This window comes from Enoplosus armatus, chromosome 20, assembly GCF_043641665.1.
Source record: "Enoplosus armatus isolate fEnoArm2 chromosome 20, fEnoArm2.hap1, whole genome shotgun sequence".
NCBI lineage: Eukaryota > Metazoa > Chordata > Actinopteri > Centrarchiformes > Enoplosidae > Enoplosus > Enoplosus armatus.
In genome coordinates, this window is record NC_092199.1 from 13990768 (window position 1) to 14017275 (window position 26508).

General features: G+C 44.6%; 2 protein-coding genes across 2 annotated transcripts in view; one reads left to right on the forward strand and one right to left on the reverse strand.

Moving 5' to 3' along the window:
* The window catches only part of cpped1 (calcineurin-like phosphoesterase domain containing 1), a 29825-nt gene extending 14801 nt beyond the window's left edge, over window positions 1-15024 (reverse strand). Inside the window, exons 1-3 of the mRNA XM_070927676.1 lie at window positions 14961-15024; window positions 11248-11466; window positions 712-884 (exon numbers count right to left, since the gene is read on the reverse strand). Coding sequence (XP_070783777.1) covers window positions 712-884; window positions 11248-11466; window positions 14961-15024 — 456 coding nt within the window. The remainder of the gene's footprint in view (window positions 1-711; window positions 885-11247; window positions 11467-14960) is intronic.
* Window positions 15025-17023: 1999 nt separating this feature from the next.
* The window catches only part of shisa9a (shisa family member 9a), a 39969-nt gene continuing 30484 nt past the window's right edge, over window positions 17024-26508 (forward strand). Inside the window, exons 1-2 of the mRNA XM_070927604.1 lie at window positions 17024-17538; window positions 18302-18408. Coding sequence (XP_070783705.1) covers window positions 17024-17538; window positions 18302-18408 — 622 coding nt within the window. The remainder of the gene's footprint in view (window positions 17539-18301; window positions 18409-26508) is intronic.

Here is a 26508-nt window from a genome sequence, read left to right on the forward strand (position 1 = left end):
TTTTTTTTTTCCTGTAGTAATTCCTGTCAGTTTTACTGCTGCAAAATCCTAACTTCCGCACAGAAGATCAACTAAGAATCACCTTATTCTAAAAAATCCACTACTACTACTTATACACAGATAATCCCATGTGAGTCCTGGGGGGGGGGGCACTTAAAGATTTGTTCAAGTGGGTACAAATGTGCAAAAGGACAGACATCAAATTTATAACAGAAAGCCGGTGTTACAAACTACAGTTTAAAAACATGGTTATTTATCAGGCAGAGGGGGTCTGATGAAAGATGCTACTGAGTTGCAACATGGGAAATGTAGGATCCAGTGTTTCTGAAACTGACCCATACAAGAGACTAAAAGTCAGGACATCTCCGGCTCTCTTGCTTTGATTTTGATGATTTGATGAGTCTCTTGTGAGTCCACCAACTTTACTGAAGTACAACACTAAATAGTACCCCTTTAACTACAACACAACTGCAACATAATACATAGTGTGCGTAGGTTACTTAACCCTGTGCTTTTGTGCACCCAAGTCCTGTGAGCTGGGAGATGTTATGTGTAAGTCAGGCGTATAGGTAAGAGCCCTTACCATATTGTGTCCAGGGCCCATGGTCATAATAAGCCGCCTATGCTACAGCCACTTCTAGTGGCTACAATTACTACTACTACTACTACTACTACTACTACTACTACTACTACTACTAAATGTCTGCTTACCCAGAAGCTGAAATAGTCGTTCCCCCAAGCGCTGCAGTACTGCTCCACTGTCCTGGGGGTGGGGGTGTTGCCCAGGTCATGGTTCCCACTGACAAATACCAGCGGGATGGAGGGATCTGTACCCTTCAAGGCTGCCTTCAGGTCCCGCTCCTGACCTTCTCTGAATGGGGTGTCTGGGGGGAGAAAAGGGGAGCTCATTATCACAGTGGGAAAGATGACTTGTGACAAATTAGGTGACATCCACACAGAGAAACAAAACAATATCGACGAATTGATTATTACTATTGATAATAATATCTTACCTGGACAAGATAAAATGAGTCAGAGAGAGAAATGAATATGAATGTTGATGAAGACTGTCAGATTGAGTGTGTGAAGGGTCCTACAGGCGAGAGTCGCCTAAGGGAAGGGGGATTATCTGGATGATAATGATGACAGCTCAGGGAATGATCAATGCTCTGTACAGCTCGACTTTATATCACCATGGTTACTGACATGATGAGCAGTGTTCCGGTCCACGCGGCAAACCCGAGCTTTCTCCTGAGCTGAGCGCTTCATTGGTCCAAGATACACGAGGCTACTGGTTTTACAAGATCTTTACAATGTGTTTATTTGTTTGTTGTGTTAAAATCAGGAGTACTATGTTACTAAGCCTGGAGTTCACAAAAAGGAGAAGCGTGCAAAAAGGAGGGGAGTGTTTTGAGCTAAATTAATTCAGTCCCAGCATAGGTAAAGGGCAGGGAATGGGTGAGACTCTATTCATAATTTAGAATGTATATCAAACAAAGCTATCAGCCCCTGCTCTTAACTTATTCCTTCCTCTCCGTCTTCTCTCGTATTTCTTTTCCTCTTTATTCATCTGAGCAATTATTTTACTGGCCTACTTTTGGAGCAAACGTTTCCTTGGATGTTTGGATAGGACTCATTACATAAGAGCCTTTTTTTTTTTCCCCCGACAGAACATCTTGTGCATGACGGAGTGAGAGAATGAAGAGTTTAAAACGCATCCAGATTAAAAGGTAAAACGTTGTTTTCACCTGTCTCTCTTCTATAATTAAGCTAGCCTGTCAGACGTCAGATTGTCAATACAACACGCAAGCATGCACTCAAATACAAAGAGAGGCACAAAAGTCCTTTTTGTTATGTAAAACTGATTCTGACACTTTTATTACTGCATTCCTATACAGGTTTGAAGAGAAACTGCTTCCGTGTAGTCACATACAGTATATGAACTTCCTCACGACAACAGGTAGTATTTCAAGAAGAAAAATAAGATCAGTGCTATAAGAAGTTCATAGATCATCACTAGTAGTCAACAATGTTGAAAAGTATTGCACCTGACTGGCTAGCCAAACACAGGCTGATGACACCTGAGGGAAAGTCTTGTTAAATAGTTGAGCTGCCAGTGCATCTCTAGCAAGTCTCTCGGTCAATATCTACTACAGGGGCATGAAATATATAAGTGATAACTTACAATGTGTAAAGTATAAAAATACATTGGGATTCCCTGGAGGGTGTTATTACATGCATGCAATGGCTGCCTAGTATTTCGTGCACAAACCAATAGCCAAACATTACAAATTCCTTGCACAAAATGCTCTTTCTTTAACAGAATGCTGGCCAAGTGGAACCAAAATGAGCATGCTGGTGGAATGTCATGAACCTTCATGACATTTGTTTTATAATAGCAATGATACTGTAATTATATATCTTTTTTTACCTTTCTTAGTAAGTTACCTTACTTATCAATAAACAGTGTTATCAATTAATAGATAAGTGGTCTGAGCAATGGCTTCCAGCGGGTGATGTGTAGTGCTCTGGGGAGCTGCCAGTTTGAAGCAGTCCTGATGAAACCTATGACAGCTGAGACCACAACAGCTGCCACAATGATATACAAACAAAGGCAGCCGCTCTAATGTAGCTGGGATGGAGAGTAGGGGGCGCAAAGGTTGTCATTTGAATTGCTGCGGAAATTGTTGCAGCTGCTAGCTCACAACTAACCCTGCTGTTACAGACGATTGGATTTGAGCAGATTTCAACCATTTATTCACAAGTGGAGAATATCTCTTGTTTTTATCTCTAAAAAAGTTCAGTTTCTCAAAATATTCAACAAGCTTAGAAAACTTAGAGGGGGAAGTGAACGAGAAGCGCTCCACCCTCTCTTGAACACCATCACTGTGCCCTTTAGCAAGGCACCTGATCTTGTCGGCTGTTCCAGTGGAGCTGGTCAGTAGCTAAAAACAGAAAAAATGTTTTATGCTTGACACCATCCGAGTGTGAATGTGTGTAATCGAGCGAGTGTGAAGCAGGGTGGGGCTCAACGCGAGTGTGTAGCCACTGTTCATTCTCTTTGGATAAATAAATGTGAAAAAAAATAGCACTGGTAGCCAAACACAGTGGCAGGGACGCTGCGCTGCCTTCTGCTTCCTCACACCTCCAGCTGCCTGCCCTCAAATACAGCCATCCGCTAACACCGCAACACCCATGAATCATCCCTCAGCACATACACAACGTAAACCCCTCCTCAACCATACAGCACCCCATCAATCTGCATTTGAGACACCTTGCTTTAGATTAATGAGGAGTGGTTATGGGCATGACACCATTAATGCACCAGGCAGTTTAACATTTGTAGGTTGTTTAAATACATACTGTATGTCGTGCCGCAGTTGGAAAGTCTGGACTGCTTGTTCACTATAAAACTGGATTCATACTTATTTGACAGTTAACATGTCCTCCTTCACTTCCTCTTAACCACGGGTAATAATGCCACACAACATCGTGCAAATTACCACTTTCTTGTGCGTACCACTTTCTTGGCAAGGGGTAGAATACAAGGGCAAAGTAGGGGATTTGTGTTGAGAACCCATTTCCATAAAGTGTGCCCGATATTAAAAAATGACAGGAAAAGAGTAATAAAATGCTGCAGATAAGTTAATTTCATAAATAAGTAGGACTCCTCGTGGACAAAAAAATGAAAGCTCATGAAACATTTTATGAGGAATTCATTTCTATGCACACATTTGCTCACCCTGCTTTCCTCTTTTAGAATTAGCAATATATGTACAGAGTAGGGTATACGGAAATGCTCCTCTGCGCACTCTCCGGAGCTCTGACTGAAAGGCCTTGTTCACTTAATGAGATTGCAACACTGTGATTCTCAAACCTTGACAGGAGACTTTGGCAGGTTCTGCCTGTCCAACACTGTAAGCACTTCCCTACATTTCCTCTAAAGGCTGGCTGTCGAGACTGCACATAGGCCTTAGTGCGTGGGGCCCTGCTGTCGCATACATTTTCTGCACTTAAACAACTGTATTTTCAACGTGTGCGTGTGTGTGGGGGGGCCCTTTATATTTGTTACTAACTCGAGCATGTACCGCCACTGACAGGTTGTGCTGATGTGGCAGTGGCCTACAGTTTATGACAAGATGGTAGCTAGGATGAAGTCATATTAAATGTATCCTACAACCTTTCACACACACAACTTCATTACGTTACAGTACGCTGGATCAATCTCGTGAGTGATGAAATTTACCACAAATACTGTAAACTCTAATGTCCTGTGAACTGTCACCATAAAACTAGAGATGTCCCAAGCTGATCCTAAGGATCCGTAACAGGTCTATCCGGGGATATTTTAAAAGATCGTATCGGCTAAAATAAAGCTGATTCAAATCCAGTCCTTTCTTTACTGACTCTACTGTGTTTTACAGCACTGCTCACCGTTATGACAACCGGCTCTACAGTGCAGAATGTCGCTGCATATGCGGGTCAAAATTAAGAGTGTGCGAATGTGAATGTGTTTGTGCATATCAGTCCTGGTGAGTTCTTTGGCAAAATAACGTTACATGGATTCACAAAGCCTTGACTATAAGATTTGGAATTGGCAGATACCCAATGATAAACGATGGATGAGGATTGGGGCCAAAAAAAACTTGATCCAATCAGCATGCTTATATTTCTTTATCACAATGGTAGACCTCATGCTGCTTCTGACATGGACAAATAACGGTTCATGCCATGTTTAGATATTATAGGTGGAATATGTCAGCCCTTTCAACAATGTGAAAGTGTTCACCATCAACTGACATTATTTTCTTCCAAAAAAGCAATGGAGGCAATATTAATGAAATCGCTTACTTGTCATATCTGACCTTCGTAAGACCAAGCAGATATCTGCAGCGTCGAAAAACTTCCATGTCTTTTACAATCTGTTAGGAGGCTGCCAATGTTGTTTAATGACGCATATTCAGTCTCTCCTTGAAGACAATCATGGACTTGGATGTTCACATGAAAAGTGACAGAAGTAGTTGCGTAAAGAATGAAAAAAAGAAGTTCAAACCCCGCCTACTTTCTCAGCACCACACACACACCTGGCCAAACACTGCCGGGAATGTCGCATTGTTTTCGGAAAATTGTTGGGCTGCAGCTGTTTTACCATCCAACAAGCAGTTCTGATGGAGTATGCTGAAACCTTAAGGATGTCTCTTGGATGTCTCTCTTTAGAGGTTTTCCAGGTGCGTCTAACTTAGAGGAGAACCCAGGATAAACTCAGAGCTTGCTGTGAGAGTTACATAGCCCATTTGGCCCAGGAACGTCTTGGGATTCCCCTGGAGGTCTTCAAGGACGCAGCTGGGGAGATGGACGTCTGGGCTACCTTACTGCTGTCAGTGTGACCTAGCCTCGGATAAGCCTACAAAAATGGACAGGTGGGTGGGTGGAGGGATCAAGGGATTCACCCTGACATTTACAACGCTTGTCTTACAAGGTCTAAGAAAATCACACTGACATTTTGAACTCTATGTCTCCTCAGCCACTATGAAATGGTGAAGTGTGAAAATGGGAAGTGAGAGACATTTATAAACTCCTGGCAGTCCCAAACCCCCTAAGAAACCTATTACTGGCCACAAGCCGCTGGACGATCCCATTAGAGAAACACACACAGAACCTCCCTGCTCACCCACCCCCCTTCCAAAAAAATCCAAAATGCTTCCACGTGTCCCAAAAACAAATTCTCCCCAGGCAGTCTCTCCTTCATACTCTCCTTTGCTTTATTCGCCTTCAACAGCAATTAAACAGGTTTCCACAGTTACAGAGAGGGGACAGGGAAGTCCCAAGGTAACCTCTACTTCACCTTTGTGAGTTTTACACACTTGCGTGCACACATGCAGATGCGCACACATACTTGAACACTTTTCCCCGCTGTATCATGCGTAACATCCCTCACGAACCCTCAGAGACACAGCTTGAATCCTTTGTAGTGCTCATTAGGAGAGTGTTAAGTCCAGCATGTTTCTCTAATCTAATCAGCTCTGTACCCCCCCCCCTCCTCCTCCCTCTGCCGCCGCCCCCCTCCCTGCTCTTTATCCTCTTCATTTGACAGCTTTGAAAATATGTGAGAGAAAGACACAGGAGGGCGAAAGCGAGTGAGGGAGAGGCAGAGAAAGAGAGGCGAGATTGAAGGAAGTCCTTGAGATGAGAAAGCGTCTCTTGGGGGTTTTGCTTAGATTGGAGAGGAGACAGGGAATTGGGATCAAGGAACATTCCATCAGTAAAGGTCTGGATGACATAATGTTGTGGGAGCAAACGCTGGCCAGCATTTCTTTAGAAAGCATGACCTAAGATTGTTTAATTTTGGGGAATGGGATTGTTCCTCATGGACCACTGTGATGGGATACAAATAAAGCCTTTGAGTCCATCAGGGTTCCTCTCCATCTTGTGTGAATAAGCACATCTAATCACCCTTTCCCCATTAAGTCTTTGATAAGGAAGGACATTTTTTAAATGGAGACATTACTAGTTAGCCTTCACTTTTCCTGCCTTCATATCAAGGTCTAAAGCGCAAACACAGTATTGACGAACACAATGACCCTATTGTTTTCCTATTTGTTTGTTCCAGAACAATTACAAAAACAAAGAGAACTTTTGATTCATCCACACTAGATTTAATTCACATGGATGCTTCAAATAGATTCATCAGAAGCAAGGATAAATGAGTGTGTTTGTATATGGTGTCAGACTTGTAAATGAAGGTTGTCAAAATAAGGTATGAGGCATGAGACCGCAGCTGTTTACTAAAGAGAACAGACAGATGAGAGAGAAAGACAGAGAGGAAAAGAGAACGAGAGAGCGACGGAGAGGAGAGATAGAGAGCGAAATCCGTGGGAACAGAAATACAGTTGCCAATTTCCTGTCGCCGACAGGCAGCAGTGTTGACAATGCCGGTTGACAGCCAGCTTCCCCTGGCCGCCACCCATTCATTCTGTATTGTAAATAAACAGTTTAAGGGGAAATGTCAGCCGAGAGACGGAGGGAGCAGCTCCGCTATAATATCTCTTCCCTCCTCTCTGCCGATGCAGCAGCCCAGTTGCCAGGCAAGTGACGGACGTGGCGAGTAATGAGGATGGCACACACAACCTGCTCCGTTGGGGCTGACAGTAACAAGGGCTGACGCCACGGCGTTGAGAGGTCCTCAAGGCCTTGCGGTTTAAACCCCATGCTTACACTATCTCCTGTCCCGCTGTGCATCTGAAACAGTTCTCGCTGTGACCTATAAATGTGACTGATCAGAGTGAGACGCGGAGAGTTGTGGAAAATGGATGGCGGCTATGTTTTGGTTTAAATGGTGCAGTCATGGAGATGATAAGGATACTTGGACGCCTACAGCAAGACTCTTGGATGATCGGGGGAGACAGCTCCATGAGTGTTCATGACTGTTCCTGTGCAGCTAAAATTGGTGGTCATTATGACCCCAAAAAAGAGAAGAGGAAGGCATGAGTTGCTCTGTGACTAAGCCAAGCCAAATATGTGTTGCATATGAATAGTTTGCCTTGAGTCTAAATTTTAGAAACGGGGGCCAAGGACATTTAACAGATGACACACTGCGCCACATATAACCAAATATCGTACTTCTGCTCAATAACTTATGTAATCTTCGAATCAGGATCGAGGCCAGAGACTCTTTCATCACGAGCCAATCAAACATGTAAACAGATGTACTGACAGAAAAGGACATGCAGAGATGGAGGGGGAGACAGGTTCGCCTGCCGACTTCTTTTCTCGTGCCCATTCCTTGAGGCCAGGCAGCCAGGCAGGCGGCTTATTCTACTCCCTAATTGGCATGCAAAGGTAGTTTGCATTGGTTGGCAGCTTGTGGCTCTTTTCGCTGAACATGAACTCTGCAGTGGGTCCTGCCAGCCAGTTCCCCTTACCCTGTTATCACATCAGGCAGCTGGACACGGAGACACGCACACCACGCCGTAGTCGCTCATTTCATTACAGTTACAGTATTTCAATAAAAGCATCCTTTTGCCACTGCCTGCCTGCCAAGCTACACATTCAAGGTCTTCAACAGAGAAGCACATGAGTATTGTCTACAGCTTTAAAAATGTATTTTGCTTTATAAGAGGAATTAGTTGGATTACGTCTACAGGATAGCATTAATCATCACATCTCTGCCACTACTGAAACAGAGACACAGACAGACACACAGCATGAGTCAAACATGGTGTGTCAGTTCCAAACAAGGTGGGAAATGAGCAGCAAAATGATTCTTTTGTTTACTTGACCAGCCATTTCTGGAGGTAACCCACTTTTTTTCAAAACTAATTCTGTTCTGAAAATCTATTTTTTTCTGGCTTGACAGTGAAAGCATCTGGTGAATTTGGGGGAACCAGCTGCCACTGTGGCAGTCGGCTCACTGTCCTGGTTCCAAGACATCTAACGTGTCTAACTCCCAGCATAAGATTGATGGAGAGGAACCAATGCACACTATTGTTGAAACCATTGACAAACTAAATGATTGAATAAACAGGCCTTCTCCATCTGCAACTAGTACTCAACTGCTGAACCATTTCAGCAAAGTCAAATCTTGCCTTCATGCAAACAGCTTGAAGGCAACCAGGTGCTTTTTATAGATAAATATTGCATGCTGTCACAGGGGGGTCTGATGTTTACCAACTAGACTTTACGGACAGGGCAGAGAACTTTTTTGCCTCCCAGCTGCAGCGGCTGTAGCACCCCGAAAACACACCAGCCGCTATCTTGTATAGATTTTTAGAATTGGACAGGAATTTACAGCGTGGCCGGTCTAATCAATAGCCGAAATCTTCATCAGCACAGAAACTAAACTTGCCTGAGAATAGCCAGAAGGCCTGTGCTATTTCATAGATAAATATCAGTTGCTGTCATAGGGGAGCTCGTTGTTTATACACTCTGGCTGGGAAACAGAGAAGGCTAATGTTCAAACCTACTTCAATGAGGAATATTCTGTAGCAGAACCGTTCCAAAGCTGATGTTCTTCACAGAGTGCATTAATCAGATTAGGATTATCTCGGAGGGCAGATGAGAATACATTAATTAATACATATAGTATATATCAGAAATATTCCATTCTCTTTAAAGACTGAGGAGTGTCAGAAAGCTGGCTCAGCTTCTGCTAACAACATATCTGCAGCAGTGGACGAATACATGAGGCGCAGCATGAGGTCGGTTTGAAAATTCAAGACTTGTTACATGTCTTTATACTCCTGACAGCCGTACACATGTATTCAGTATAACTATTACATGCCTCCTTTATGGTTATATTACATATTGTGGTCAAATGCCATTCACTATTGCCAGAGATGCAACCATGCATTCATTTTGCAAGTCATCACAAACCTCTCCTGCCTGCTGCACGGGGGTCACAAATACACGATTCAGTCTGAGGCTCAAAGATGACAGCCGCATCTCACAATGAGACTCAGATTACACTGCATGCCTATTTTGGGATCATATATGACAGGAAAAGCATGAAAAATTTTAATGGTTTCAAGTCAGAAACATTCCTGTCACATTTTACTATTATGACAAAATATATCTGACATTTCAGAGCTGTTTTCCTGCCTAATCAGAGTCACCTCATGCTGTGCAGGTGAAAGACTAAAACCCACAGAAGAGATAGAGTGCTAACACTGCTGATCAGTCTGACCTCGACACATCACACCAAATAATACAAAGTTGGAATATCAGTACAAATGCCTGATGTGTCAGAGATATGCGGTACATTTAAATTATAATCTATTAATCAGCTTAAACTGAAGGACACTACAGCTTGCAGAGGCAGTGATGGACACTAGCAAGTGAAGAGCACTCAGCAGCAGCAACAGCTAACACCCCAAGCTGACATGCGCCTCTTCAAAGATGTTACTACATGTCGGGACCACAGCAGCTACAGATACCACACGGAGACGGCAGGAACTCTGATTGGTCAGCTTGGGTTGCCAACGGATGTATGTAAAGCTAGTGTTGTTGGTGGTGCTAGTAATGGGTGAAATGTGACGCTGAACTCTAATTCAAACACTGACCCGCTGACCCTTTGCACATACAGTATAAACCCAGTTTAAGCATCAGCAACAGCATTTAGATGTATGGAGCTGGGGTTTAAGATAGATCAATAGATCAGCTGATGATCAGTCGATCTGGGTGGAATAGATGACTTAATGTTCTGGCCTGGATCTACACCACAAGTTTAATTTCTCCAGATCCAAACTATCAGTATCAAATATCAGATTGCTTTATACTCATAACAGAACTACTGGTGAAAACGAATAAGATGTCAGTTGTGTGTATGGAGGCAGGTTCACTGGCCAAGAATCCAAAAGGTCAGCTGTGTTTATTAGGAATAAAAAACTTGGTTTGATGGCTGATAAAATGATCACAGAGTACAGAGTAATCATTTAACAGTGTTTGGGGGGTGGTTGTTAATAATTTCTAACTTTGCTCATAACCTTCCTTGGATCCCTCTGATGAAGAAAATTATCAGCTTTGGCCACAGATTCTGTCAGCGTGCAGCTTTGGAGCGCCGAATACAAACGAGGCATAAAACAAGTTCGACTGGTGAAACGGTGTGCGTGAAATCACAGCTTGTGTTTCTAAATAGTCTGCCGTTATCTGTAATTTGGGAGAGCCATTTCAAACGCTTTTGAAATAAGTTCAGCATTTGCATCAGCCTGCGCGATGCACCAGATGCCACGAGGTAACCCTCATGGGAGCACTGCTGTGTCAGTCGGTCTGACTAGAAGAAGCTGAGCAGAGTTAAAGCTCGCGCGACGTGGCATCTGCGAGATCACATTATGTCCTCCAACATTAGGCGGATAACTGGCAGCTACACTGGTTGATGCCAATATCTTGTTTTCTACTGTCCATACGGCCGTGTGTCCGCTGGGAACCTCTCGTCACTAATGCGGCATGTTTTCAGCGGTAAGCATGTGCTGTTGTAGTTTCTTTACAGCCCTCAGAGCCCAGCATGTATTTATCACTCAGAGATGTTAAAAGTACTTCAATGTTTGGCAAAAAAGCAATGTACTTGAAAGAGCGTTTCATCACAACAGCAGGACGCACACTTAGTGCTTTCCCTAAACACCTGTTCAGAGCTACTAGCTAAAAATACGTTTTTACCGTGTGAAAAACTGAAGGCACAGCTTCTTCATTTACAGGAGAGGTGGCAGCAGTAATACTCAGCTGCAGCTCTTTAGAAACGTTTTCTGTCCCTACCTGGCATGGCATGGACCAGGTCGCCGCACAGCACCATGAACCTCGGCCTGGGTCTGAGCTGGTTCACGGCCTCCACAGCCTGCTTGGTGAGCTCGACCTCCTCGGCCCATTCGTCCCCTCCACCATCGCAGTCGCCCTCCCTCCAGGCCTTCATCAGCCCCAGCTGGGGGTCTGCGGCCTGGATGAAGCAAAATGGTCCCATCCACTCACGCTCTGCATCTAGAAACCAGAAGAGACAAGAATGGACTTATTACCAACACCAAGATGCAATAAAACTTTATAAGCTGCCTCAGGCAACTTTACGCGTTGTTAGGCCAATGGAGGCAAGAAAGAAGAAAATGTAAAAAACTATTACTTCAATTAATCAAAGCTGCACTTATTAATATTTTATATCGATTAAATAAATGTGTAAATGCTCTAGGGAGCATTTTAGCATCTTTCAGCTCGTTGTTCTGGTTTTACGGCCCTCAATGATCAACCTCAATTCCAGCAGAGACAGGCAACTGTTTTCAGCAAAAAAAGAGAAAAGGCTCCGATAAACCCACCCAACAGCAAGACAAACAAACTGGCTGGTGTACACAGTGGCGCGTCTAGCAGCTAGAGTGAAAGGAGAGTGATTATTGGACTTAGATTCATCAGGTGGCCAGAAACGCGACACTAAATGAATGATAATGTTGCTCAGTGTCTGCTGGATGTGTTAACAGGCCCCTGCTTGCTAACCCGTTCGACCCGGCGACTTCATAAGGGGATAAAGTGTCAATGCTGTGTTTACACAACACCTGAATTTCTCCTCTGGGGATCAATAAAGGCTTATCTCATCTTACAGCTTGTTGCACTGCCACCAAGTAGCCACCAAAAATCAATCAATGCTAAATGAATATTGCATTGCATTAACCAAATATTGAAAGAAAAACATGAACTCGAATTTATTTCACTGTGTTAGCTTTTAGTGGTTTACATGAACAAAATATAACACTTTCTTTACGTTCTCATACAGTTTGATAAAATGTTGTTTATCATCAATTTACACCACCTCAAGGAGTAATTGTTAGCCTATACAGCTGGAGCATTTGTTGTGGAAGTAAGTACACACACAGAATGTCTCCAGAGAAGACTTTTTACATGACAAATATACAGAGAAACAGAAATGATACTGATGTTTATGTGTAAAGCCTAAAATACATGGTTTACATATGGTTTCAGGTGCTCTTGCTCAAATTTAAACGCGTTCACATGCCCATTTAATGGACACAGCTTTCATTAGCAGCTGACAATTCTGGCAGCATCTGAACATTTCAGTATGTTTAGGTCACAGGATGCTTTCACAGAAGACTGCACGTAGTAGTACTCAGAGACATAAAAGCTTTAGGGATTAGGTGTCATCACAGCATTAGTCATTCAGCGGTATGAGGCCTGCTGTGAAAGCTTCGTGTAGATGCCTTCGATTCATTCTTGGAATCAACACTTGATTAGCTGGAAGTGCTGTGATCAGGATTTAGGCCTGGGAATTGAAGATTGGGGGAGGGGGGTGGGGGGGGTGGGGCATGCAATGCAATGTACAGCTTTTTGTTTAAGCTCTACAGGCTCACTCTATGAGTAATGAGTGCTAAATAATTAATAAATAGCTACATGTCAGAGCATGAATGGCAAAGAACAAGTGTTTTACATAATCCTGATATTATGTAACCAAAGGGCCCTACAATCTAATCACTCTCCAATATTCATTAACAAGGAAAGCCGTGTTAAGAACGGAAGCAGGCACTCAACGCGGCTTGGCTGATGGCAATGACAAGGTTTGACGTGAAGGACACAGGAGAAAGCCCGGCAAAGTGGTATGGAAATGCAGTCCGCTTGTTGCCCGGCTGCAAATGGACAGACGCTGTGAGCAGGTGTAAACAACAAGCTTTCTGCTCCACTCGTTCAGTTTCTGGGGGATGTGGTGGCAGCGCTGTAGTTACACACCACCGTCACTGAGGAGAGTCTGCATCTGCATTCTGCTCAAATCCCCTCACTCACACTCAGCGGGGGCTACGAGCTGTCCTCGGTGTTTAACATGCTCTCCGTGCAGCTCTCTCCCAAATGAGTTTATGATAATTCTGTCCTCCAGAGAAACTTGAGCAAAGATAGGAAAAGAAAGCGCAACAAAGAGCGTCTTGCTCCTGGGAACCGGACGTGTGAAAAGCTTAACAATGATCCCCTCATTGTAATTGACATTTCTGAAACCATGAGGGGAAACACATTCGACTTTTATGATTATCATCATCATCTCTTCAACTAAATTACTTTAGAATGCCTTCAGTCCAAACTAGGCTGGCCTTGATCAACTTGTGACTACACAGTAGAGACTGCTGATGAATGCTGAATATAAACAGCTGCCATGACCACTGAAGTTTAATTCCCTGCTGTGGTGTAGGCCGAACTTCATTTCAGCAGTCTATGACAGTCCATCAGCATTTACTTCTTGAGATAATCCAGACTAGATCTGTCTTTGAAAACAGATGAAAAACTTTCATCAGCACATGTTGAACTCTTGCAGCTCAGCAGAATAGTCTCTGAACTCGGTTTAAGTTTAGGAGTGATCGCATATGGAAATCATTACCTGACAATAAGCACCTCAGTAAGCAGGTTAGACCTACTCTTCTTAGCAAAGGAATGAGTTCAAATCACACAGGCAAGCTTTGTTACACTGAGCATACTTTGTAGCACAATGTCTCTCTCTGGAGTCAGATGTGTGAACTATTTCACAGACTAATGAAAAATAAAATAAAATAAAAAACACACACAAGGGCTTGCAGAAGCAAGCAAAGCTCCCATGACATGACAGGAGATGAGAGGCAGCAGCCTGGTCGAGCACAACTTCAAACATACATTGCAGAGATTTCTCAGGTGGCAGATGGTGCGCTCCAAACAAACTTAATCATCATTTGAGATGAAAGCACAGGGGTGCTCGCTTTTGCAGCAAATAATAAAATACTTTCTTCCCTCGAGTTGCCGTACACGAGCTGGTTTCCTACTGTAGGCGCTGACGACCTAAACAGACATGAAAGGTAGAAAACGATGGTTTGAGTCCTTGAATATCTCGACTACAGGGCTGAACCGCACACGGTAGTAATGAAACGTTTTAAACTAATTTAATGTATTTAAATAAGGTCTGCCACAGTGACTATACTTGAGGTTGTGCTACAACTCCTCGAAAATGCAGGAATTTAAAGCAACTTAAATGTTGATTTAAAGCTCAAACAAATAAAAATAGGGGTCCTCATTAGAGAACCTAAAGTTAGAGGACTAAACAAATATTTTTCCTCCCAAGTTTGAATTTTGAGCCCACTCAGTAAATTCCCTAACTAAACTATTACCTGTGGCCTCTAATAGTACACTACAGCACCTCTAAACAACAACAAAGCATTGTTTTGCTGCACTCATTTGATTAATTAACGCCAGTGAAACAAAGAACAACACTAACTTCCTAGTACGCTTTACTTAAACACAAGCTAGCAAGCTAGTCTTGCTATGACTGGTAACGGTGACCCGGTTAATAAAACAAAGCTACACAAAAGCTGTCAAGTGACTGCGTTCAGTCTGTCGGACCGCCGACCTGCGACCAGCCAGCGACAACAACTTGTGTAACAGACGAGTTAGAGAGCGCGTTAGCTGGTGGGTTAGCCTGTACGTTGGCTAGCCGGGGGGGGCTAAAGAAGCTAACAGTCGGCTACCTTCAGTCAGCCCGCTGAATGTCCGGTGTTTAGCCCTGAGAAAGAGATCCTCACTCTCAGCCATATGATCCGATGGTTGTCCGAGCAAACTACTGTGCGACTTGTGAGCCTGTCAGCGAGTGTGTAGCGGCTGGCTGAAGCTATCGGTGGTCGACTACACCGCCTGTTTGTGACTGTGTGTCACTTCTGCTGTCCGAACAGCACACATGCAGGCAAAGGCGCATTTCTGTGTCTATGTACCCAAACCAGGTTCAGCCTTTAACGTTTGCTTTGTTTGTTTTAATCAAGTATACCCTACAACATATTTAAATATGTACATGGTCAATCAATCATTTAATCCACAAACTTTGCCACAGTTTGGATATGCTGTAAAAATGACGATCGTTTTAATCTCCTCATTAAGCGCACACAGCCCCCAAGGATTTAACCACCATAAACTCAACATCTGGAGTCCAAGTCATTTTGCATTTCGTGTAAAGAAAATACCCGGGAGCATTTAGATGCCGTATTTGCAGTGTGTTTCTGTATTTGGTTGGTTGTTGTTGTTTTTTTTTGTTGTTGCATGTGTCCATGTGCTTGTTTTTTGTCTATCTGCGTGTGTTTTCTGAAGTTGCAGAGCGCTGAGCTCCCAGGGCCGCCGTGCGTGACAGATGCTGCGGCCTTTCAGCACCACGGAGAGAGGTCGTTCAAAATTCAGCAGGGTTCATCCATCCTGTTTTTACCAGACGGTAGAAACTGTTTACCCGGTTGCTTTAATGGTGTTCACATTTGCACGAGTATCAATAGCCGGTTTGGCTCGCTTTTCACTGCATCCAGACAGTCGAAGGTCCTTTAGATGTCTGTTTTTTTTTTTTATTAACCACACAAAATTAATCATCATAGACCACTTGTGTTACAGGGTTATATAAGTATATTTTATATGGTTTTCAGCTCTGTTCAGCTCGACTGAAGATGTTTCAGTTAATCAGTTAATGAAATCCTTTTTCTTTTTTTTTTGTCACAGCACCTGTTTGGTGCACTTGAAGAACTGTATATCCATAACACACTCCTGTACTGCAGGCATGTTGTTCTCTGTTTTAGAAAGAAAAACAATGAATTTAAAGGGACAGACATTCTCCAGTGGGGGGCGAGGGGGTTTTCACTTATTAGTCATCTTATTATTTGGTTGTGTCTTTTGGTTGGGAAACATTTGAAGTAAGGACCGCATGGGCATTAAGAACCCTTACTGTTTTCTATAAAGTCCCCAGGGATCCAGTGGGCATTACGTCCCGGGGCCACATCTTTGGTGAAGGCTTTTCAAAATGAATGCCTGCCTTTAGAAGCTCTGGCCAGCCACTGCCTATTGGAGCACATTAAGCCACTTGTGATTTCAGGATTCCTAAAACAATGGCAACCTACGACTGAAAATGCATAAAGTGGAGGACAAAGGGGGGGGGGGGGGGGGGGGAGGCTCCCACGCCTTTCCTCGACGGCAAAACAGAATAGTGATGTGCGTATTCCGGGGCTTTTATCATAATATTTCACAATAAAGGCTCTCTCTCTCTCTCTCCTCAGCCCTCGCAGTCTCACTCCCTCCCCATGTTTTCCTCCTCCTCCTCCTCCTCCTCCTCCTCCTCTCCTTTTGGCGCACCAGGCTCTCCCACCCTCGGCTCTGCTATTCGCTCACTGCGCTCTCATCCTCGGTGCGGCTTGTGTCTCTGCCTACTCCTGTGCGTAAGAGCGCACCGATGGATATGTAAAGTGATGCACTCCTGAAAAACAACGCGAAATCCGAGCCCGCAGATGCCCGACTGAGAACAGAGATGCGCAGCAGAGAGAGAGCGCGCGTTGGAGAGCGGTTAGTTAGATGAAGTTCAGTTCATTCCAAGGGGAGGCTGCTTTCATTCTGCGCGGTTGTTTCTGGGTGGTGAGATGTTAATAAAGATGGTCATCAGCGCGGGTGACGGTGCGTTGCTTTTTGGATGTGTCTTTCTGGACTTTCCAGCGTATCATGACCGCGCGCCCTTCTCCCTCTCACCAAGTCTGTTCGTTTCCGCGTGAAGTTGCACGGAGGAGAAAGCACGATGAGAGGGAAATACTTTCTCCTCGGCTTCTTGTTGCTCAAACTTATGGCTCTCGTGTGCAAGGCTGACGGGGAGCCGGGGCTGCTCGGGGGATTCGTGATGATCGCCACCTCCAACGGCTCCCGGGAGGAGGAGAGCGTGTCCGAGGAGACCCCGCACACGGAGGACAAATGCCGGGGTTACTACGACGTGATGGGCCAGTTTGACCCGCCGTTCACCTGCAAGACGGGCAATTATCTGTACTGCTGCGGCACCTGTGGCTTCCGCTTCTGCTGCTCCTACAAGCACTCGCGGCTGGACCAGAGCACCTGTAAAAATTATGACGCTCCGCTGTGGATGAGGGCCGGGCAGACCCCCTACAAAAAAATCAACAAGATGCACGACAGCACCAAAGACAAGACGAACTTAATTGTTTACATCATATGTGGAGTAGTGGCCATCATGGCTCTTGTGGGGATTTTCACCAAACTGGGGCTGGAAAAGGCGCACCGGCCTCAGAGAGAGAACATGTCCAGGTAAGTCTCCCTCTTCCTCCCTCGCTGCTCCTCTCAGTGCGCTTGTTTACACAGAGACTTGCGGTAGTGGCCTACGCACGCAGTGATCTGGAGCGCGCAACGTGTCGCTCTTTTCCTCGTCTGCCCGTGTGCGCATCAGAAGTACAGAGTGGGAATAAACTGACACACGGCAGCATAACATTATGAAACAACATCTCGCTTGAATTGCATCAGGCGCATTATATTCCACACACACACACACACACACACACACACACACACACACAGGCTGTGGTTTCTGGGCAACCATAGCAACTTATGTCATCTTCTGTACTGAGACCCTTTATGGTGCTGCATGCTCTCTCCGCTCCAGTCCATCCATCCATTGTGGTATAAGCATAACATTACGTGAGCTACTCTTCTGTCATTAGGCGGGGGCGGCTCCATTGTGTATCTGCCTGAGTGGAGATCAGTGGAGATGCTTTTATAGGCTACACCTTCATATTGGAATCTAACGGGCGAGGGTGCATGTGCAATGATTGCAGCGAAAGCAGGACACATGAAACCAGATCTTTCCCCCATTCATCAGGGCATCCCATTTTCTTCCAGTCAGCTGCACCTCCCGGTTTCATGAAAAGATGCCGTACAGCAGTGCAACCCAAGTGAATAATTCAATTAACCATGTTATGCACAGTTCCTCATGTCTGCACCCCTCATCCATCACCGCCTCTCTGTCTCTCCCCTCTCCTCTCCTCTCCCCCCCCCCCCTCTGTCTGTCTGACAGGGCCGTCGCCAGTGTGCTGCAGGGCGGGTGTCCAGGTGAGCAGTATCGGGGGGAGGAGGCCCTAGGGATGCATTCGCAGCACTTTGTCTCCAGGGCCACAAACCTCCGTGAGTTGTTTTTTATTTTTTTGTTATGTTCTGGGAGTTTTGGACTGTGCATAACTTAGAGAAGCACATGGGGGTGTGGAAACAAAAGCTGTTTACTTAAAGTGACATTGAAGGTTGGTGTCAAGAGGCCCTCCGGAAGTCATCTGGAGTGATGCAACGGCGTGAGAGCTTGGGATCAAGTCAGTCAACTGTTTTAAACCGAACTCGTGTCTGGTTGATGGTGCGTAGTCAGAAAGCCCTCAGAGATACAGTATAAGCACAAGGGAGAACAACACACACATGCCTGCAGGCTTGTTCCTATTTTGTTTCAAATGACAGCATTGGGTTTTTGTTTTATCTCGCAGCGGCCAGATATCCATCCATTTCATAACACGCTAGAAAGAGAATATCTGCCTGCCTTTTTCTGCAGCTTTTCAAATCCAAGCCGTTATTCACTGTTTTATTTTGGTTCGTGCCCACATGATATAATGAGAGAGAGAAAAAGGGAAGTGGGAGTGTGTGTGTGAGTCGGTGAGGAAGTGGAGGTGGTGGTGGTGGTAGTGTGTTTGTGTGTGTGTGTGTGTGTAGGGGGATTGAAGGGGGGGCTTGGAGTTTGAAGGGTGGTGGTGGTGGTGGTGGTGGTGGTAGAATACAGAGCGTATGAATGCCATCTATTTCTGTTGCGTCCCGTGGGCTGCTACAGTAGAGCTTCTTTGTGTTTTAACACCGGAGATCAAACAGATGAATGCACACAAACACACACACGCACACTCAAATATGTACAGACCAGAGCATACAGTGTGTACACATCATAAACACATGGAGACAGTCAGCACACAGCATTCAGATTCCCTCAAAGTTGCATCACCAATCCGTATTTCTTGTGCCAAAAAAAAAAAAAGCAGATCTAAGATGAATTTCACCGTAAACGATGTGTTGGAGACACTCTGTGACTGTACTCACACTCGTCCTGCTAGAAGACTGTCTTTCCCTCATTTCTTGTGTTACTATCAAGCTATACATTTCACCAAGTTATTTAATCTGGTGTTGAGTTTTAAAGTCCTGGTTTTAGGAAAAGTGAACGGATTTGCCAGTCGGATGAGATCATTTAGCTGTTTTTCAATGCAAATAAAGAGACATCAGCGATATCGTTCATATTGGCGGCTTGCTTTTCGCTTTGGTTGAAAACCCCCCCCCCCCCCGATATTTTAACAAGATTAAAAAGTTTTTTCTTTTATGCCAATCTCATGTACGCACCTTTGTTAAAGCGCCAATAGCATCCCAACTTTTTTCCCCTCGCAGGTTACAGTTTTCACAGTTTAAACCATGAGCCAGCAAAACATTCTGGGATTTCGGGGGAACTGTTGAATGCTATGACAGACAGGAAGACAGGAAGTGTACATGTAAGGAGTAACCACTTCTGTTTTGTGAGAATAAGATAAATGTGTAATCCTACAACAGCCCCCCCCTGGCTAACGACAAGGTGACATAACCCTACTCAGCATGAAGCACTTACGCCCACAGACACCATCAACATCATGATGAGAGCACATCTCGTGGAAAGGGGAAAAGGTTGCATTCATTAAAATGGTTTGGTTTCAGAGGGGACGCGGGGGGGGGGGTCTCAATCTCAAAAAGGTGCTACCATGAAAAGAGATGAATAACACTTTCAGTAGGGGCTGGGGTCCGCTCAAGTCCTCCTCACTGTGGGGGAGATAAGATAGTGGGGTGGCCTATCACCTAAGTGGCCAGGAGGACACTGCTGTGAAATAGCACTTATTATTTGCAATGTGGAACCTGCTCCCCTGAACCCTCTAATCCTCGGGGCTTGTGGGTGATCATGAGGAATGTTATTAACCTCTGCGATCTGGCGGGTTCTTCCCCTGGTGACCACCTGATTGGTTTATGGGTCCTTCCGCCAGGCGAGGGGGGGGGGGGGGGGGGTCATCACGGGGTGCGGGGAGGGGTGGTTGCAGAGGAGGGGAATTAGATATCGATTTGCTGGATATGGACATGTTATTCTTGTTTTAAGCGATTAACGGAAGATAAATAGACTGGAAAGGGCCGAGATGATCTTTCATTAAGAGCGCCGCTGTGAATGGATGGAAGGGTGGAGAAGAAGAGTGGAGCGAGAGGCAATTGCAATGTAAAGAATGCCACTGTACATGTGCACAAGCCAGAGTTTGTGCTGGAAAATCTATTTTTAAGGCAAACCACTTATTGATTATAGCTTATGGCCAAATTGGCCTATTGCTGGCATCAATGAATCTGGTCTGGCAGGCCTCGGCTGCTTCTATAGGAGGAGAAAACTGTCAAGGAATCACTGAGGACCACCGCTGCTTTATCATTTGTATGGTTTCCTTGCAAGCCCTTTATTGAGTGCATCTGTCAACAGAGGTACAGAAAAGCATATTCCCAATACGTGCTCTGCTGTGTCTTGATAATTGGCCATCATTATCACATGTACCATACAAGTGAGAAAGGTACAGCATGAATTAGTAATACAAAAGCCTGAGATTTGTGTTTGTTATGTCACGGGGCCCCTGTGCATATCCAGCAGGGGCCCCTGTTACCTACTGCATATTAAAAATGGACACTTTGGTTGCTTTGTGAACCAGAACCAGCCGGCCCACCAATCCTCAGGTGGGGCCGGGGCTGGCAGACTTTCATGTCATCTCAAAACTCAGAGACTTTGTTTGAATCCTTAAAAGGCTGAAGATCCCGCGTCTCTTCACTTTCAGCATCAAAGAGCTGAGGCGACAAAGGAAGGGAGGGATGGAGGAAGAGGGGAACGAGAGGGAACAGTGCAACGTGAGGAGTCAAATGATCGTAGTGGCGACACCCAGACTGATGGCAGCAGCCATTTTTGAAGCTCTGAAAGTTTGTGTTTGTCGTTCTATATTATAGCAGCACTAAAGCTAAACGCTCTCGTTTGGATTGTCACGAAAAAAGTCTTAAAACATCTCAAGCCACTGCCACTTAATTCAGGGTGACTTTCACCACAGCACTTTTGGCACTAGAAACTGGAAGTGTTGAGAGTTTCTTAAGTGTAACCGACAAGCAGCCGCAGCTAATCTCATTGTTTCTACACACTCACTGTATAATCTAATGAAGAGGTTGGTCGTGAAAATTTAATTCGAAAATAACAGTTATCCTTGTGAATTAATACACTGAACCTCCAGACAAATATTGCACTTCTTAGTTGTCATTTTGGGTATCATACCAAAGAGCTTTAGGTGGGCTGCATTAGTTTTATTAAGACAAAACACACAACTATGCACTCAAACACTTACACAACACTCTCTATTCACAACTCAATTCACCATTTGCAGGCTTAATTACCTCCCCAGCAGTTATAATCTTTTCCTAAACATTCTGAGATGGGAAGGATGAAATTTTAATAGGTAATTGCTTCTGAGATTGCACAGGCACGAGAAAAGACCCTGTCTGCAAAACCCTCCTGCTCCGCCTTGTGATTGTGTATGTGTGTACATGCGTGTGTGTGTGTGTGTGTGTGTGAGTGAAGGTGTATGCGTACGCAGTGTGTATGCCGTGCAAAAGCACAGTGCAGGCCTGTCAAAAGGAGCTGTGCATATCCTTCGTTAAAAGTAGGTGACTGCGTGACCTTGTCTTCCCAGCTGTCATCTGAGCCCTCAGTGTGTCACATCTGATTGCAGAGTGTCAGAGCGGAAAGACGAGCTCCAGCTAGTGAACCTACACACGGCGGCACAGGCCATAGAAACAAGCAAAGAGGCGCTGCGAAAGAGAAAATGACAGAGCTGGAGGTAGTTATCTGTGAGGCGTCACTCCAGCTCCAGCTCTGTTTGAAGCTCAGCTTCTGTCCTCATGTTCAAACAGCCAAGAAAGAAGGTGAAGTTCCATCCCTTAGTTTGTCTTCCAGGCTCGTAGCTCCTTGGAGCGACAGTGAAGCTTCTGCTATATCTACAACTAGTTTTCTTTTGAGGAAACCACTGAGGAAAATGTTTGTTTTATTCCATTGTTTTATTGATTTCATTTCGTTCACACTGCCTACTTACAAAATAATTGCACATACAAAAGTCACACAAGCACTCTGGTAACAAATGTATCGTCCATTTTCATACATACACTTAAAGGAATAGTTTGACATTTTAGGAAAGATGCTTATTGACTGATACCTGCAGTCAGCAGACGTTTAGCTTAGTTTAGCATGAAGACTGGAGGCAGGGAAGCAGCTAGCCTGGCTCTGTCCTAATGTACAGGCACCTCTAAAGCTCACTAATTAACATTATGTCTTGTTTGTTTAATCCGTTCAAAAACTGAAGCGTAAAAACAACAAGTTGTGGTTTGATGACGGTTATGTGCAGGATTATATCTTGGCTGGATATAACCCACATAATGGCCATAAAACAGCAGCTTGTCATGTTTACATTTCGGTTTTTGTATGGATTGAATAAACAAGATATAACATGCTAATTAGTGAGCTTTAGAGTTGCTGGTAGAGCTAGATTAGCTGTTTACCCCTGCTACGCTAAGCTAACCTAATCGCCTCCTGGCTCTAGCTTCATATTTACATACAGACATGAGGGTGGTATCAATCCTCTCATCAAACTCTTGACAAGAAAGCAAATAAACCTATTTCTCAAAATGTCAAATGACTCCTTTAAGAAAAACATCGACGTGGTGTCTGTGACATCACCAATAGGTTTCTGAGAGGGTGTTCTGAAGCCTCAACTTGGCTTTTGCACTTGCCGCCATCTTGACAGTTGACTGTACCAAGAAATGCCCTATTCGGTCAACAAGGTGGAGACTGAAGCCAGCTAGCCACAACCACCCTGATTGATAGTCTGATAGTCATCATCGGAGACACCTGTCAATCAACACAAACATGGCCCAAAAGATGCCTCGCTTTAAGTCTTAATATGTTCTTAATGGACTACAACTTTCAAAATTGCCACCAAACACATTGCAAAAAAATTTATTAGCTATTGAGACCCTAATTCCAGGCCATTGGAGAAATATATGCAAAACTGAGATACTAAACTAATAAGATTTCAGTCCACATATTGTAACTTTAGCTACATAATATACTTGTCGGCACTCTTTGGTACAATTCACCTTGTCTGCTAGCTGTCAGACATCAACATCTGTCTCCTCATAAAGGTGATTTAGTTTGTTTGGATACCCCGTCACTCCTAACAAATCACATTGCTTTCTGCTTTCAGACATCGTGGTGCAGTTATGCGGCACCACACAAGCAAGTTATTATTATTATTATTATTATTATTATGAAGCTCTTGCATCATTCTTACCACAAGATTAAACTAAAGGGCGTAAATCAGGCTACAGTGAGCAAAAAGGCAAAAACACAGAAAGTCACATGCTCAGATTCTCAGAAGGTGCAGAAGTATCTCCTCCTCCTCTTCCTCCTCCTCCTCCTCTCCAGTGCCTCATTCCTGCACCCTCTCTCTGCCTAATTATCTTAATGTGATGCCCCTCAGCAGCCCAGGGACGCCATTAGGCTCCTGTTTATGAGGGCTCTGGGGCCGCACAGCTTGCAAGCATCGACCAGCGGCAGACATCCACTCTGAGGGAAGACCGGCCAGGGAGGTGTCAACACAGCCCGGCGAGGGAGGTGTCAACACAGCCCGGCGAGGGAGGGAGACTGAGGACTGGAAGGAGAAAAGAAGCAAAAAGATTTTAGAAAATGAGAAGAGAGACATAGAAAAACACGGGAAGAAAGTGTGATTTTCCCCTTAAGTAGGGCGAACCCTAGCTGCGTCACGCTCCTGTTACTGAGCATTAGCTTCTTTGTGAAAGGTAATGTAAACTGGAACAAGCACTCATTCTGTGGATATATAAAGAAATCAAACAGTATTTTGACGCGCAGAGACAGTGGTCCATCCTTTTCTGTTGTAAGTGTTTCGCATCACCCAGTGTGTAATTTCCCATCTTGTCATTGTAGTGTTGTAATAAAAGAAGCAATGGGGACGGTGAATATCTCAACTTCTAATCAGCCCCCCCCCCCCAACTCCCCACGAATATTAATCACTTCATTTACTCCCAGGAAGTCACATTGTGAATTTGACAGGTAATTGTGCAGTGACTGTGTGTGCGTTTGCGCAGCGTGCACACATGTCCAGTTCTACGGTCACTTACGTGCTCATCACACACGCCTGTGCGTGCGTGCACATGTCAGACACGTGATCTGTGGTGCCATTCAGTGAAATCCTGAGCGCGATGGGCAATATTACGTCCATCTATCTTCATCTATTTCAGTCTCATTTACATTTGACTATCTGTAATGATACAGCTCTCGCACGCAGTCATGGGATAAGCAGACAGACTTCCCATCTGTATGTTTGAACAGGTGGTTATCACCACTGGTTTCTAATTAACTGCAACACTGACTCTCCTAAGTCGACTATTCAAATTAATGAATCAAGCCTTTTGCAAATATTAGGATTATTTTCTGTCATATGGTATCACACAAAAATGTAATTATTAACGAAGATAACTCAAGTCAAGGGTTTTGTTTGTAATTCTGGCTGTGTTTAAGTTACGAGAGGCACTTGGCTCAATGCATGCACCCTTATATTTGTCATTGCAGAAGGGGAGCTATTGAGAAAACAGCTATGTTCCTTTTAGCAATAACACGCTCACGGTCTGAGCAGCTGAATCTCATAGTGGCATTATAAGTCTGCTTAGGCCCCAACATGTAGCTGTGTTACGCCGTGTGAAATCCTCTGTAATCTGCAGCTATTGTCACACAGTTTTCCTTTCATACAGTTTCCAATAAGAAAGTGATAATAATAGGCTCGAGCTCTAATCTTCTGTACGGCTGAGAATAATATATATTCCTGCCACTTCCCAACAGTGTTCCAGCTGTGTTCTAATAGTGTTCACAGTGGACGCTCTCCTCTCATGGAGTGCTTTAGTTATCCCAACCAGGGGTAACCAGATAAGTCTAAACAGTTAGCTAAAAGCGATGGATAAACTGTTGAAATACCTAGCTAACAAATAATGGATAAATGGTTGAAATAGACAGCTAACAGTAATGGATAAATGGTTTAAACGTCGAGCTTACGTCATTAATAGTATGAATGCAACCTTGACCACACCATCCTCAACAGTTCACAGTTCAATTTCATAAAAAAAAAAAAAAAAGATTGTAACAACATTTATTTTTATATGAAAAGCTGCACTAGGAACAGTAGATTTAACAGTGTTAACGAGCATCTTGTTTAAAATCACTTCACATGAAGACATTTGGAATATGGCGGGTTGTGTTGATGAAGGGGTACTCGAGTGCAGGCCTGTGGTACATCTGGAAAAAAAAAAAAATGAGAAAGGTTGGGAACCCCTGGAGTACAGCACATCCTATTACACTGACAGCATTATGGGAGCTTAGGCTTTGTGTTGGTCAGTCACTTCTCCATGTGTGTGCTCATACTGAAAGAGGCCGGCCTGTTTTGGATGAACAGATCACTTCCCATATCCCTAAGGTGCTGAAGGCTCTTTTTGCTTTCCTCTTCCTTATGCACACACATGCATATGGACACCCAAAGTCACCCACACGTGTACAACCTCCATACACACACACACACACACACACACACACACGTATTCTGCTCCAGGCCTGTGTTTCACACGGCCCGGGGGCAGGCAGCAGATTTGCTTGGCTAGCTGACTGACGCCACCAGCGATGTTAAGTCACAGGGAAAGCTCATGCTGGGAGCACATCTCTGAACCCTCCCCCCCACCCATCCCAATGCACCATCCATGCCACCCCTCCCCACACACAACCAAACTCAGGGTGGTGTTCTCGGAAGAGCAAGCTCCACCTCTTTCTCTCTCTCTCTCTCTCTCTCTCGCCTGCGGGCTTCAGTATGGCCTGGCTCGCTCGCCACCCTGCCCCGAGGAGGTAGGGACACACTGGCAGCCTTCCCGCCGCTCACCCTCCCATCCTCGTACGTACATATGGACACACACACAAACACTGAAACACACAAACTCGAGGAGAGGCTTACAGCCTTCGCCCCCACCACCCCCCATCCTGCTGGGTGCTGGCCCATGGATAGGGGACATGTGGCTGGGCGAAATGCGTCACGATGCTGGGCTCTCGCTCCGACAGATCTTGTG